The following is a 14,292-nucleotide window of genomic DNA, read 5'->3' as shown; positions in this document are numbered from 1 at the left end:
CCCTCCTTGGGCCTGTGGTTAGCCCCGGTGCCCTTCGCCACGGTCATCGTCGTCAGCCTGGTGATGCTGAGGAAGCGGCAGTACGGCACCATCAGCCACGGGGTCGTGGAGGTGAGGCGGGGCTGGAGGGGAGGCGGGCCAGAGGGCGGCAGCGGCCAGTCGCTCTCAGGTTATGGGGACACACTCCGCAAGTTGGGCACAGTCGAACAGTGTCCCTCTCCTCGGGTCCAGACGCTGTTGGCACCTTGCAGCAGTGACGCGGACCAGGCCATGAGTGCCCGAGGCGGAGGGCGTTTTAAAGAAGTATTTAATTTTGTTACAGTTTTCCATTCACTATAGGGCATTTCACACCAGCGGTTAGTTCCTTTTCCAGATGTGTTCGATACTGAACAGGAGCTGCTTTTGCTCCTCTTCAAAAAAACAGGCGGAAAGGGCCGAGGTGCCGAGCAGGCCACTCCGTCTGTGACGGGAGCTTGTGCCTGCGCTCCTCAGTGGCTGCTGGGAGTGCGAGGCTGTGATGGAGAGCACCCTGGGAGGCAATCACGGGCCCGAGCCGCCCGGTTCTCTCTCCTGCCGGAGACCGCCTCGCTAGGCCTTGCCTGGTGAGGGTGGGTGGCTTGCCTCAACGCCCACGAGGAGTCAGGAGCAGGGCTGAGCAGCTGTCACCTGTCACCGTGCTGCCAGGAAGTCCTGCCTGTCCTCTGCCACCGGGCTGTCAGGACCCTCACCCCAGAAGCACCCCTCTCCACCTGTGCCTTCTGTTCTCCTGTGTCCTCTCCCAGCCTCCCAGCTCCTCTCAGTTTCCCAGGAACCATGACGCTGGGCCGCCCCTGGTCCCCGGGGTCCTGCCGCAGCCACTCGGGCATCTCAAAACCTGGCCGGCTTGTGTCCGAAACCCTGCGTGACCTCACGCGTTGTCCTTCCAGGTCGACCCCATGCTCACCCCAGAAGAACGCCACCTGAACAAGATGCAGAACCACGGCTACGAGAACCCCACCTACAAGTACCTGGAGCAGATGCAGATCTGAGTGACGGGCCGCGCCGGCGGAGTGGGCGGCGGCACCGGGGCCGGAGGGGGCGGCAGCACCGGGTCGGGCCGCAGAGGCACTGTCGCCACTGGAGGTGTCGCCTCCCGCCGGGCCCTCCTGGTGCACTGAGACTATCAAGTACTACTGTAGAGTTGCCATTTCCATTCTTTTAAATGGGTGAAGATGCTAATATAACATATATGATATATAAACCGTAAAGAAAGAAATGATCTATTGCAGATATCTGACTGATGTAGTTTCTTTTTTAAGTGACCCCGAGATCCCACTTCTGTAACGCCCCTCACGCCCGCGGTGGAATGTCGGTTCGGGTGAGGGCTGTGTGCCGGCCGCCCGACCTGGCACATTGTACGCGTCGACCCTTTAGGCTTCGTCGCTGACCTAGTTTTATTTGGAAAAGGTAGAAGAGAAGGCAGTATTCCTGTTCCCCTTCCACATGAGGAACTGAGCCGGAGGGGACCCGAGGTGGCCAGTGAGGCCCATCGTGGCCCCTCCGTGTGACTGGGAGCACGATTCCCCACTGGCACCTTGGTGTCTCCCCAAAGTCCAAGCGCCATGAGACCGAGGCGTTTTGTCCCCACGCCTCGTGGCAAGCCGGTGTGCACAGATGTGAGTGGCCATGGCCGCCGGCCCCCCCAATCAGTTCCTTTTTTTTGCGTCCACTCACCTGCCTCCTCGCCATCTGCCGCTGCCTCGCTTTCTGCATCATGTCCCCTTCCCGCTGCGTCCCCATGGGCGGTCTCGGCCTCGGACAGCCTCCCCCTGCACCTGCACCCCTGCCCCGCCCCTGCCACCAGCAAGTAGGCACCGACGGCCCGAAGACCGCATGGCGGCTGGCTGGAGGGGAGAGGGTACTTCCGGCCTGTGTGGACACACCGGTTTCCTTCTCCGGAGTCCTGGCGGTGCCGCGTCGTGCTCACGCTGCCAGCTCGCTCTGTCTGAAGGTTCTGGTAACCTGTGGCGTATTTCTCTGTTTCCCTGTGACTTTGGTTTCTCCCTCCCCTTGGCCTTCCCACGCCTCCCCTTGCTGTGCACAGAGCACACGTCACCTCCGAACTCCTAAGTATGATCTGTGGAGGGTGTAGAGTCGGACACGTCAATAAATGCTTTAACTTCCCCCGAGGCTCCTGTGTCATTGACCACCGGTGTGCTCCGATCACGTCCTGTCCTGCCTCCGGGAGGACACGGTCCATCCTCAGGCCGCCCAGCCACGCTGCAGGACTGGCAGCGCGGTGCAGCTCGAGTGCTCGGTCTTCATTTTTCATTAAAACATAACGGAAGACAGAAAGGCTGCCTAGAGCCTTTGCCTAGCAAGATTTAACTTAGGCTACTGGTATTAGGGGACTTTAAACAAGTTTCTTCAGAAGGTGCACGTGCTTGCTGGAGAGAGGACGAGTGAGAAGCACCCCTTGTGGGGCACGGTCACGCTGTGGTCCCTTCTCCATTTCTCCCTCCTGCCAGGACTTTGGGCATACGCGTTCCCGGTGTGGTTTTCAAACCATTGGGCCCAGGACTTGAAATTGCGGTGTTGGCCATGTGAGATCAGCTGCCTTAAACCCCAGGCTACCACTCTACCACTAGGCCCAAAACTTCCTGAGAAAAAAATTCTTTGAAGAAATGTTTGTAGCCTCCATTTCTGGGCTTCCATAATCTCCCACAAGGCTGCTGTCTTCTCTGGCAGGGGCGGTTGGTTGGCTGACGGCTGCTGCCCGTGGGCTTGGTGCTGGGGCTGTTGCACTAGGATGGGAGCTCAGGCCGGGCTGCGTGCAGGAGGGTCGTGCGGGCCGGTCCTGGCCTGTGCACGCAGCCCATGGGGAGCAGTTCTCGAGGGAATGTGGCGTGGGGCTGTGGGTCAGTGAGCACTGTGTGCACACCTCCAGGAGGGCACCCCTTGAGGGCACACCCCCACAAACACACCCCACCAGGGCACTCCCCGAGGGCACACCCTATGAGGGCACTGCTCCCCGAGGGCACCCCCCAGGCACTCCCTGAGGGCACACCCCCTCCCCTCCAGGGCCCTCCCTGAGGGCACGGGCGTGGGTGGCTCCTGCTTCTCCGACCAGGAAGCAGCTTGGGCTGGGCCGGCAGAGCTGGCCGGTTCTTCATGACCACCGGCCTCTCCGGCCTGGAAGGCTGGGACACGGCACTCTTGGCTCTTTTTTTTTGGAGAGATTTTCACTGTAGGGCGCATGCGCTCGCCAGACAGACAGAGAGAGACATAGAGACAGAAAGCGAGAAATCACCCCCCAGGGGGCATGGTCACGCCGCAGTCCCTTCTCCATTCTCCTCTCGGGATCCTGGGCACGCACGCACACGTGCCCGGCGTAAGTTTTAAGCCACCGGGTCCGGGACGCGAACCGCGGTCGACTACATGGGAGTCCAGCAACATAGCCATTACGCTAACTGCTGGTTCCCTTGGCTCTTTTTGAAGCCAGTTTGCAAGGGTGCTCCAAAGCACGCTTTGCCCTGACCCTCTGCCGTTGTGGAGGGAAAGTGGGTTTACCTGCAGAGCCGCATCGTCTGTCCGCCCTGCCACTCGCCAGTGCTTTGCTGACCGCCCTCGCCCAGGAGGTGGCCTGGCATCCTGTCTTCAGAACCATGTCCTCCGGGCCTCCCACCAGGAAGGAGGGGAGCCCAGATGGGAGCCCAGTTCTGTCCCAAAGGCGTGCGGTAGTCCTGGAGGACAGTGGACGTTGGGGCCGCCCAGAAACTGGTGCCTACCCGCTGGCTAGCGTTGGCTTTCATCTGCTGCCAGCTCCTGACGGGCGAGGAGGGGCTGAGGGCTGGGCAGGTTGCCGTGGTTTCCCCTTTCATGTTCATTTCCCAAACCGGGTCAGTGCAGACACAGCCGGGCTGGGCAGGCCAGAGGGGCCCGGGCAGCCCCCACCGGGCCCGCTTTCCACTCAGCAGGGTGTGGTGCCCTCTAGCCACGTGCCCCTTAGACTAGGCTCAGCCATATACTGATTAAGCCCTTTCGTTTTGTAAGGAAACACCCACAGAGACGCATGTGGGGCAGGGACTGGCCGGCCAGCCTCTCCCTGGGCCAGCCCCTCTCCCTGGTGGTACGGCCGCCGAGCCGGGGACTGAGAAACTTACTCATCTCTGGTTTCTGCCTCTGACTCAGCCTTGACCTCTGGGGAACGTGGCCCTGCCCACCTGGCCCTCAGCCTCAGGTGCAGGTGGCTGGCAACTGTCTCAGGTGCGAAGGTCCTCCTACCTGCCCGTCTGCTCCCAGGTGCACGCAGAGCCCCAGTGGGGCCAAGCCTGCCCCGTGTCCGTGTGAGCCGCTCTGGTTTCAGCCACCGTGACGGCCGGTTCTCTCACTCTACAGGTGTGGACTGGGACCCAGGATGCTGCTGAGCTTAGGGGAGGCCAGGGGTCCGCAGGCCTAGGAACGGTCCACTTAACGTTGCTCACGAGGGGTCAGGGACGTGGGCAGGATGGGAGAAGGCATCAGAAAGCCCATGGTGGCCTCTCATTTCACAGTCGAACCGAGGCCACCCTGAGGTGAGGCGGTCACTCGTGGCAGAGCCGGGCTGTCGTGAGGAGTGGCCCTTCCTCTGGAGTGTCCCTTTGCAGCAGAGGGGCCATGTCTTGTCCTGTTCCCTACTACTGTCTGAGGGGAAGTCGCATCTGTCTTCAGTGGGCACTTCTTTTTGACAGGCCCTAGGGATCACAGGCTGGTAGACTGGGGCTGGTGACACAAGTTGTTTTTACCTAGAATTCTTGGAGTAGACCGGCAAGACTTCTGAAGGAAATTCAGGAATTCTGTGGCCAAGAAAGTCCAGATGGTGTAGAACTTAAAACACTGAAGTCAATGTCTCTCTTTAAGTTGCTGGAAGGTGTGCATCTCAGCAGAGGGAGTGGGAGAAAGCACCCCGGGGCGTGGTCGTGCTTCAATCTCTTCATTTCTCCATCTTGCCGGGATTTGGGGCATGCATGCACAGGTGCCCCCACTTGTTTCTCAAGCTTCCAGGGCCGGGTTTTGAACTGCAGGCAGCCATGTGAAGGGTCCAGGTCCTGTAGGAGCTGTGAGGCCCACACATCTCTTTCTCTCTCTTTTTTAAAGTTTGTTTCTTGCATGAGAAAGAGAAAAGCCTCCTGACAGGGCTCGCACACCACAACCCTCCCCCAGCCTCAGCCAGCCAGGCTCGTGGGCCTCTGCACTTGCCCAGTGTGTACCTGGAGCCCTGAGACACAAATCAGGGCCTGTCCACACGGCTTCCACATCGCGGTATCCTGCGCCGCCGTGGCTGGCCCAGCGCCTTCCCGATTAGAACAGTGTTTCCGTCACCTTAGCGTGCATCATGTATATATGCATGTACAAATACATACATGCACTTGAATTGTGTAGTTCCTGTTTAACCACACACTTCTATTGTCAAAATAGGAAAGCACAAATGAGATGAGTTTTCCAAAACCTTTTTGGAGCCAATAAAATATTGTTAGTTTTGGTGCAAAGTACTCTCATTTCTTTCTAAACTGTAGGCCACAGTTGGCTCAGCTGTCCCCAGCTTTTGCCCACTGTCCTTGTCCCCGATGCAGCATTCTGGGTAACCACTGCATCTCTAGGTTCTGCCTGACCTTGGCAGCTGCGGCTCAGACTTCCCTGGTCGTAAGGATCCCAACAGTTTTGAGGACTGACCAGGTGTTTTATAGGCTGTATCTTGTGATTAGACCCTGGGGCTGTGTCATTAAGGGGAAGACCTTGGAGGTGGAGTGTCCTCTATCAGACTGAGGGCACATGCTGTCATGACTCCTCCCTGTTGAGGTTGACCTTGACCCTGCGGAGGTGGTCCTTACCGAAGGCTCTCTCCCCCTCCCTTAGCGTGCCCTCCTTGGAAGGGTGTCACTGTACACGACTCTTTCAGAGGAGGGACTGTGCTCTCGTATTTTTATTTTTAAGTACCGATAGGAGTAAGGTCTGGCTGTAGGTCAGTTTGTTACCGGACTGTGTCTGATGGCTGTCAGCCCCGGGAGTCCTCCGTGGTTTGGTGCTGTGCTGTGTGTGCTCGTATACCCTGGACACTTGATATGAGCAGTTTATTGTATGTCAATTCTTCCTCAATAAAGCAATGCAAAAATCCAGGGACTGCCCCACCTTGGTGGCACAGAGGAAATGAACAGGGCAGTGCTGGAAGCCACACGGAAGATCAGGGTTTTGTTCCTGGGTCGACTCGCACATAGCAGCACGCATTGCAGGTGCCCATGATCCTGGTTGGCGGAAAGGCTGGGGGGACTGTGGCGTGAAGCCATGTTGAGGGTGCTTCTCTCTCTCTCTCTCTCAAGAAACATTATACATTGAACCTGGGCCCAGCCTGGTGGTGCAGGCGTAGCATCCTGGTCTGCAGTGCTGGAAGCCACGTGGGCAGCTGTGGGCTCAGATCCAAGTCAGCCCAGAACACACAGGACATGGCACAGGCCCAGATCTGTACTGGTAGTGGGCTGGGGAAGAGGGTGGCCGTGACCAGACCCTGTTGCGGTGGCACAGAGGGGGTGCAGCACGTAGTGTGTGTGTCTCTGTCTGACACACACACATCTGTGTTTACAGTTCCTGTGTGGGTGAGCAGCAGAACCTGGCCTGGACACACTTCACCCCAAGCAGAGTAGACGCTCCATCAGCACTGCATTTATGCAGAGTTTTGGTAAGACATTCCTTTCCATACAGTACAAATAAAACTCAGAAGACAGAGATAATGGGACCAGCAGCTGGTATGGTGGCCTAGGCACTGGGCTCTCGCATGGCCAACCACAGTTCGAGTCCTGGACCTGGTGGCTTATTTTCTCACTTTGCCCCTTTGTCTCTGTCTCTCTCTGTAAGTCCACATGCCCTATAGCAAATTAAAGAATAATAATAATAATAAATATATTTTTAAAAGATGATTAATATTAAAAGCTGTGACTCTGGGGGTCAGCAGGTGGCGTGGTGGTTAAGGCACTGGACACTCCCACATGGCCAACCACAGTTCAAGTCCCAGACCTGGTGGCTGGGTTTCTCACTTTCCTTCTCTCTGTGTGGCTGTCTTTCTCTGGTCAAATGAAAATACATGAACGAATAAATACAATTAAATAATTCTTTAAAGGAAAAAAAAAGCTGTGACTCTGAAGCCAGACTGCCTGTTCTTGTCCTATGTGGTCCCTCCCATAAACCTGAACAAGTCATCTAACTGTTCTGGGCCTGGGGTTCTCCACCTGCCGCCTGTGGGGGGCAGTGTAGAACTGACCAGAGCTGTCCACCCCAGCCCGAGGCCTCGCCGAGGGCGCGTGCTCAGGGAGCAGCTCTCATTGCCCTAAGGAGTGCGTGCACATCAAGGGGAGGAAAGCACCCCACAACGGGCCTAGCCACTGTGACCCCTTCTCTTCCTCTCCATCTCCTCGGAGCCATGCTGGTATGATTAATAAGCTGCAGAGCTGGGAATCACAGGAGGTCAGCCGCTGTGGTCAATCACGCTCCACTGCACGCAGCTTGGCCACTGCACCATGGGGTTGGCCCTGTTCGTTCTTTCTTTTTAGTTTGCTATAGGGCGTGTGTGCTTGCCAGAGACAGGAGTAGAGAAAGAGAACAAAAGTGAGAAATCGCCCCCACCCCCAGAGGGGACGGCTACATTGCAATCCCTTCCCCGTTCTCAGGATTTTGGGCACACGCGCACGCACACCCGGCATGATTTCCAGGTTGCCAGATGCAGGACTCCAACCTTCTTAATCTCCATGCCACCTGCTGGTCCGGCCCTGTCATTTTTAAGCTGCTGACATGTCTTTGCCCACACGTAGGGGCTCACTAAAAAGTAGTATATGTGAATTTCATGATCAAAAAAACGTAGCAGACATCACGCCATGAGCTGAGCCGTAATGGAGTGGTCTGTGTTCTCCTCCAGACAGTCCACAGAAAACACGCTTTGGGTTGGTTTTTCAACTCTGTGCACCCTTCTAGAGAACTTACTGAGAGAAGACTAGATTTTCTGCATATTAGTTCATCCAGTGTTACTGTGGCGGGGAAAAGTGATTCCAGAATGGTTTATGGCTTCTGGTTTTGGTCTTTCAATTAAGAAACCTCAAACTATACATTTATCATCCCTTAATGAAAATTTATAAATTACTAAATTGAGTACTGAAAAAATTATAGTGCCTTGTCTTCATGCAGGGACACTTAATTCTTAAGTCTCATTAATCAGGTTGGCCTCATATTAGCTGATACTTCAAGACCCAAAATACACTATTAATAGTAAATGTAGGGGCTGGCAGGTGGCATGGTGGTTAAGGTGCTGGACTCTGACATGGTCGACTGCAGTTCAAGTCCCAGACCTGGTGGGTTGCTTTCTGACTTTCCCTCTCTCTGTCTCTCACTGGCCAAATTAAAAAAATTATAATAATAAATAAAATTAAATAGTTCTAAAATACTAAATGTAGTTGGGAGCAACCAGGTGACATGGTAGTTAAGGTGCTGGACTCCCAGATGGTTGACTGAGCTTCAAGTTCTGGACCTGGTGGCTTGTTTTCTCAGTTCCCTTCTCCTTCTCTGTCTTTGTTGATCACAAGCGCCCTATAGAAGATTTAAATAATAATAGAGGAGACAGCAGGTGGCATAGTGGTTAAGGAACTGGACTCCCACATGCATGACTGCAGTTCCAGTCCCAGACCTGGAGGAAACACACCAGCGTGTGTACATTCATGCCCAAATTCCTAAGAGGAGAATGGAGGAGAAAGAACTGAGGCATGGCCATCCCCTATGGGGGGTGATTTCTTACTTTTCCTCTCTGTCTCTCTCTTGTGAGGAAATGTGCCGTATGGCAAAAAACCTGGATTTAAAAAAAGTTATAAAAACCCTTTTTTGAGTTTGGAGATTGTAATATTAAAAAACAAATCACAAAACCCATGGGGACCCTCTGCAGCACCCTGGGTCGAGGGTGGTCCGGGCCCCGGATACACACATATCAGGTGGATGGAGGGATGAAGTGAGGGGCTGACAGTGTGGACAGGGCAAGGACATCAGACAGAGGCAGAGAGACAAGGCCCAGGGCCCGGGGAAGAGCTCGTTTCCAGAGAGAGCAGAGGACTCTGCAGCAAAACCGCTTTCTGGTACAGTGAAGGGAGAGGCACCCAGCTTTGGGGCAGCGGTGGCATTGTGATTGGTGTCTGGGGTCCGGTGTCACCCCTAAGCTGTGGTGGTGTCCCTTAGGCAGGGGCCGGGGTCCTCGTGCTGTGGCTGGACCTTGTTTGGCTCCGTTTCTTCCCTCCCCTCCCTCTGGTCCCCAGACAGCTGTGAGTCTCTTAAGGATCTTCTCAAAGGGCCAGAGGGCTGTGTGTGTGAGCCGGCCACTGATGAAACCCCAAGAAGAGTTAAGCTGCTGAATTCCACTGGGAAAATCCTACCTGTTGCCTTCACTTATTGAAGGAGCCTGGGCTAAAACAGCGACGTGAGAAAGGGTGTTCAGGGGAGAGCGCAGACACAGATGGGTCAGTAGGTCGGGAGTCTGTGGTCCAAACTAGAATTCCAACAGGAATGGGATGGGCATTTGACCTTCAAAAATTCCTACCTTTAGGACCAGGTGTTACAATGGAAATGCAACTGAACCCCCGTGGGAAAGGTTCTGGGTTCACATCCCAGGGCCTGCCTAAGAACACTGCGTGTGTCTGTGATCCAAGCTGGCTGAAAGAGGGCTGGATCACGGTGTGAAGACTCTATTGGGAATTTCTCTCTCACATGGGAGAAATTATAAAATTAAAAAAAAAATTTACTAGGGACCAGCAGATGACATAATGCTTATGTCACTGGACTCCCACGTAGTTGACCGTAGTTCAAGTAAACTCACACTGGGCACGTGTGCATGCATGCCCAAGAGAATGGAGGCAAAAGGATTATGGTGTGGCCATCCCTCCTGGGGAGGGATTTCTTGCTTTCTGTCTCTCTCTCTCTGTCTCTTTGACAATCACACATACCCAAAATCAAAAAAACAAAACAAAACAAAAAAAACCAAACAGATAAACAAAACTCTTGAAAAAAAGATGACCAACTTTGGGGGCCAGCAGGTGCATAACAGTTACATTGGTGGACTCGCACATGGCCAACTGTGGTTCGAGTCCCAGACCTGGTAGCTTGAAACTCATACTAGGCGCTTGTGCATGTGTGCCCAAGATCCCAGGAGGAGAATGAAAGAGAGGGGAATCATGGCATGGCCATCCCCCCTAGGGGGTGATTTCTTTAAAAAAAAACTCTAAAAACATTCACTTTGTCCCCAAAGCCCCAGAATGAATGGCCAAGCAGTAATGAACGTCCCCTGTGCCCCGGTTATGGCCCAGAAGTATCGTTTTTCACCTGAAGACGTTAGAATGTTTCGCAGAGACGGCTGCTAGCACCTGGACAGGAAAACTCAGGGTTGATCTGGAGCATTTCGTCAGAGAGCAAAGAAATGATCGCTGATGACGGGGGCGGATGGCGGTGCCACCACTGACCACCCCCCCCCCCCCGCGCGGGGCGGGGACACACGGCCCGCAGTCTGGGCTGGCCGAGGCTTGTGGCGGACTGCGCCGGAAAGCCCGGGTGGGGAGGGGTGCCTGCTCCGTCTCTCATGGAAGAAGTCAATAAATAAAAAGATGACTAAGATTGGGTCAAAAGGACTGAGCCAACTTGAAGAGGCTCCCCCTCACCTAGGAGGAGAGGCGGGAAGGATATCAGGAAGGATAGAAATGGTGATGAACTTGGGGCCAGCAGGTGGCATGGCGGCTAAGGCACTGGACTCCCAAATGGCAGACTAGTTCGAGGCCCAGACCCAGTGGCTTGAAAATCATGCCAGATGTGTGTGTCTACAAAATCCCAAGAATGGAGGAGAAGCGATGGCAGTGAAGGGACTGTGTGTGACCATCCCTGTGGGTGGCTGATTTCTCTCTTTCCTTCTCTGTCTCTGCCTCTCTCTGGTCAGCACACATGCCTATGGCAAAAGCCTAAAACACAAACAAAAATCCTCCAAGCAGCAATTGAAGTAAAACCTCTCAAAGATGTTTAAACCTATGAGTTCATAATAACAGAAACAAACCAACCACAACCAAGAGGTCCCTCTGGAAGGTGAGCAGTAACTGCCTGCAAACAGCTAAATAAAAGCAGACCCTCAGCATCTAAAGTCCTTTCCTCTTGGTCCCCCTAGGTAACCAAGTGGGTTAGAAATTTCCCTTCATTTATTTATTTCGTGTATTTTTTATTTGGTGTGGGTCTCATGCACTCTCCAGAAACAGACAGAGCCAGAGAGAGAGAAAGTGAGAAATGATCCACCAGTGGGGTGATCAGAAGGCAATCTCTTCTCCAGTCTCCTTTCGGGATTAGGGGCATGCGTGCACACACACCCTACATGTTTTTCAAGCCACCGTTCCGGGACTCAGGCCGCGTGGTTGGCTGTGTGGGATCCAGTTGCCTTAACCACCATGCCCCCTGCTGGGCTCAGAAGTTCCACTTTATGGAAGAATTCTAATAGGCAGATTAACAAGGACTGGTAAATTGAGATCTGACTGTTTCTGTTTCCAAGCGGGAATTCAGAACAGAAACATGGAGCCGTGACATGAAATTAGAGCCACCAGCCCCGTGTCTCGTGTTGAAGAGCACGCCAGCCCGTGCGGGCAGCAGGGCAGGGTACAAAGAGCAAAGGCACCCACCTAGAGCACGCCGCGGATCAGTCCCCTGGGAAGGAGCAGGACAAGTGAGCGGGCATCTTCAGCAAGCAAGTGGTGGAAGGGAAGCTTCAAAAGGAGCAAGGGCCAACCCAAAAGCCTCGTGGCTAAGGGAGCTGGATCCCACATGGCCGACTGCAGTTCGAATCTCAGTCCCAGGGGCTTGAAAAATAAGCCAGGTGTGCCCCCAATCCTAATAGGAGGGAGAAACAGAGGAAGGGGGATTGCAGCATTACCGCAGCTTATGGGGGTGTGTGTGCTTTCTTCCCTTGGTTCAGTCTCTCTATCTCTGTCTCTGTGTCTCTCTCTGGTGAGTGCTTACACCCTCTGGCAATTAAAGAAAAGGAACAGTGCCAGCAGGACCATTACACCAGTGGGATAATGGTTAAGGCGCTGGATTTCCACATGGCTGACAGTGGTTTGAGTCCCAGATTCGGGGGCTTGAAAATCATGATAGGCAGGGACCAGCAGGTGGCATGGTGGTTAAGGTGCTGGACACTCCCACATGGTTGACCACGGTTCTCACTTTCCCTCTCTCTCTCCATCACCTCTCTGGTCAACTTAAAATAAATGAATAAATAAATAAATACATTCTTAAAATGGAAGAAAGCCCCACGATAGTCATGTATACGTGTGTGCCCAAGACCCCGGGGGGAGAGTGGAAAAGAGACTGGTGTGGCCCCCCCGGGGAGCTCTCTCACGCTCTCACTGTGTCAGCTCCCTGGTGAGTGCACACTCCCTATGGCAAAACCCTTAGGAAAAAGAAAAGAAAAGGACCTGAAAAACATTTAAAACAAACAAAAAACAGACCAAAGGTAAACTACAGTGAGTCGATTCGGGTGGGTGGCGGACTGTGAGGAAACCGAGTCTTGACCACGAAGGTGCTGCGGGTCCTCTAGTGGGGGCGGGGCTTGTTTAGGGGCTAGGTCGGCGGAGGGCTTGGGGGGGGGTGAAAGTTCTGTTTCCTCTCTGGTTGGCCATCCTGTGGGTGCTGCTTCATGTTCTAGTCTGCACGATCGCTAGCAACAAAAAACACCTGGAACTGGGCGATTTGTGAGACAGGTTAATTCTGCTTCCGGTTGGGAGGCCCAGTGTCTGGAGACCGCATCTGGCCAGGGTGGCTTGTTCGTGGGTGACAGGGCGCGGCACACTTCGCACGCCAGCATGGCGCAGGGCCTGGGGCGGGGGCGCCTGCTCAGCTCCCTCCTCAGCTGCATTTACAGTACATGGTCGCCAAGTGCTGCAGTCCTGTGGTGCCCCAGGTGCCTTCAGTGGGCAGGACACTTCTCCCTCTGCTGCTAGAGGCTGTGTGTGCTCACCAGAGAGAAAAACAGAGGAGAAAGAGGGACTCCCCACCGGGGCCTGGTCACATCCCACGGCTTTCCTCCATTCCTCCCTCCTGGCAGGATCTGGGGCATGCATGCTCATGTGCTGGTGTGTTTTTCGACCCGCTGGGGCTGGATTCAAACCACAGTCGGCCACGTGAGATCCATCTCTCTTACGCACAGTGCACGCACCCTGCAGGGCTGCACTGGGCCAGCCAACAGGACGCCGTTCTAGCTCTGTAAGAGCCAGACCGATGCTCTGGGAACTCTGGAGAGGGTAGGAGTCACCCTTTTATGGCGGAATAGGGGCCCACTGGGTCTTCACTCCAGGTGGAAGGGTATTGGGCCACAGGAAAGCCAAGGTCGAAACTTTCTTCTTGATATCTTCTGTTTGGGGGTGGTACTGTATATGATGAAAGGTGGCAGTTATATTTTCCTATTAAATTGGCATAATTTATCGTCTCTGAGGACTCAAAGGTAATCAGACACAAGCAGGAACCCAGTGAACCAATGAAACGGTGTCGGTCTATCGGAGAGGTCTGACCTAGTTCAGGGTGAGCGGGCTCACGCTGCCCTAAGGGCCCTCCGCTCTCAGCGCTCTGTGGCCGAATGTCCCGAGCTCGCCCCAGCGAGCTGTGGGCAGGGTCTCTGCTGTCCTAGCCACTTGGGGCACAGGCCGAGGCTTTACTTAGTTAAAAGGTTTCATTCAGGGCCAGTCAGCGGCATGGTGGTTAAGGGGGTTGGATCTCCCATATGGTCAACTGCGCAGCATGGATGGCAGACCAGGGGTTTGAAAAACACACTGGGTGTGCACGTGTGTGTGCCCAAAAACCCGAGAGGAGGATGGAGGAAGAGAGATTGTGGTGTGGCCATTTCCCCTGGCCCATCTCTCTCTTCCTCTGTCTCTGTGTCGCACACTCTATAGCAAAATGTTAAAAAACGTTTTATTTTGTTCCTGAGAGAAACTGCTTGTGCGTGCATAACGGAGTCCCTCCTGGGGTCTCCTTGGCCTCTGGAGATGTGTACGTGGGAGGCAGGTCACCCACCCGGAGGCCAGGATAAGAGGTGCTGGGCAAAGAGGAGGCCGATCCATGACACTGGGGCCCCGAAGGAGGTCCAGAGCCCAGGGCAGGCGGGCAGGCAGGGAGGGGACGGTCAGTAGCAGGTCCTTGAGAACAGGGCGCTTGGTTGAGCAGCTCAGAAGCTGGCCCCCGACCTCTAGAAGAGGCAGGTCCCGCCCCACGCCGAGGCCGGGCCGGGGGGCG

The 14,292-nt window shown here is 54.7% G+C and overlaps 1 protein-coding gene across 4 annotated transcripts in view; it reads left to right on the top strand.

Moving 5' to 3' along the window:
• The window catches only part of APLP2 (amyloid beta precursor like protein 2), a 30,752-nt gene extending 29,483 nt beyond the window's left edge, over positions 1–1,269 (top strand). For all 4 annotated transcript variants that reach the window (XM_027772692.1, XM_027772694.1, XM_027772693.1 and 1 more), the window contains 2 exons: positions 61–111; positions 927–1,269. In XM_027772692.1, the coding sequence (XP_027628493.1) occupies positions 61–111; positions 927–1,028 (153 nt within the window). In that variant the 3' untranslated portion in view covers positions 1,029–1,269. The remainder of the gene's footprint in view (positions 1–60; positions 112–926) is intronic.
• Positions 1,270–14,292: the final 13,023 nt, after the last annotated feature.

The sequence above is a fragment of the Tupaia chinensis genome, unplaced genomic scaffold, assembly GCF_000334495.1.
Source record: "Tupaia chinensis unplaced genomic scaffold, TupChi_1.0 Scaffold000292_1, whole genome shotgun sequence".
NCBI lineage: Eukaryota > Metazoa > Chordata > Mammalia > Scandentia > Tupaiidae > Tupaia > Tupaia belangeri.
The sequence above is the reverse complement of the archived record's forward strand: the minus strand, read 5'-3'. Positions and strand labels throughout refer to the sequence as shown.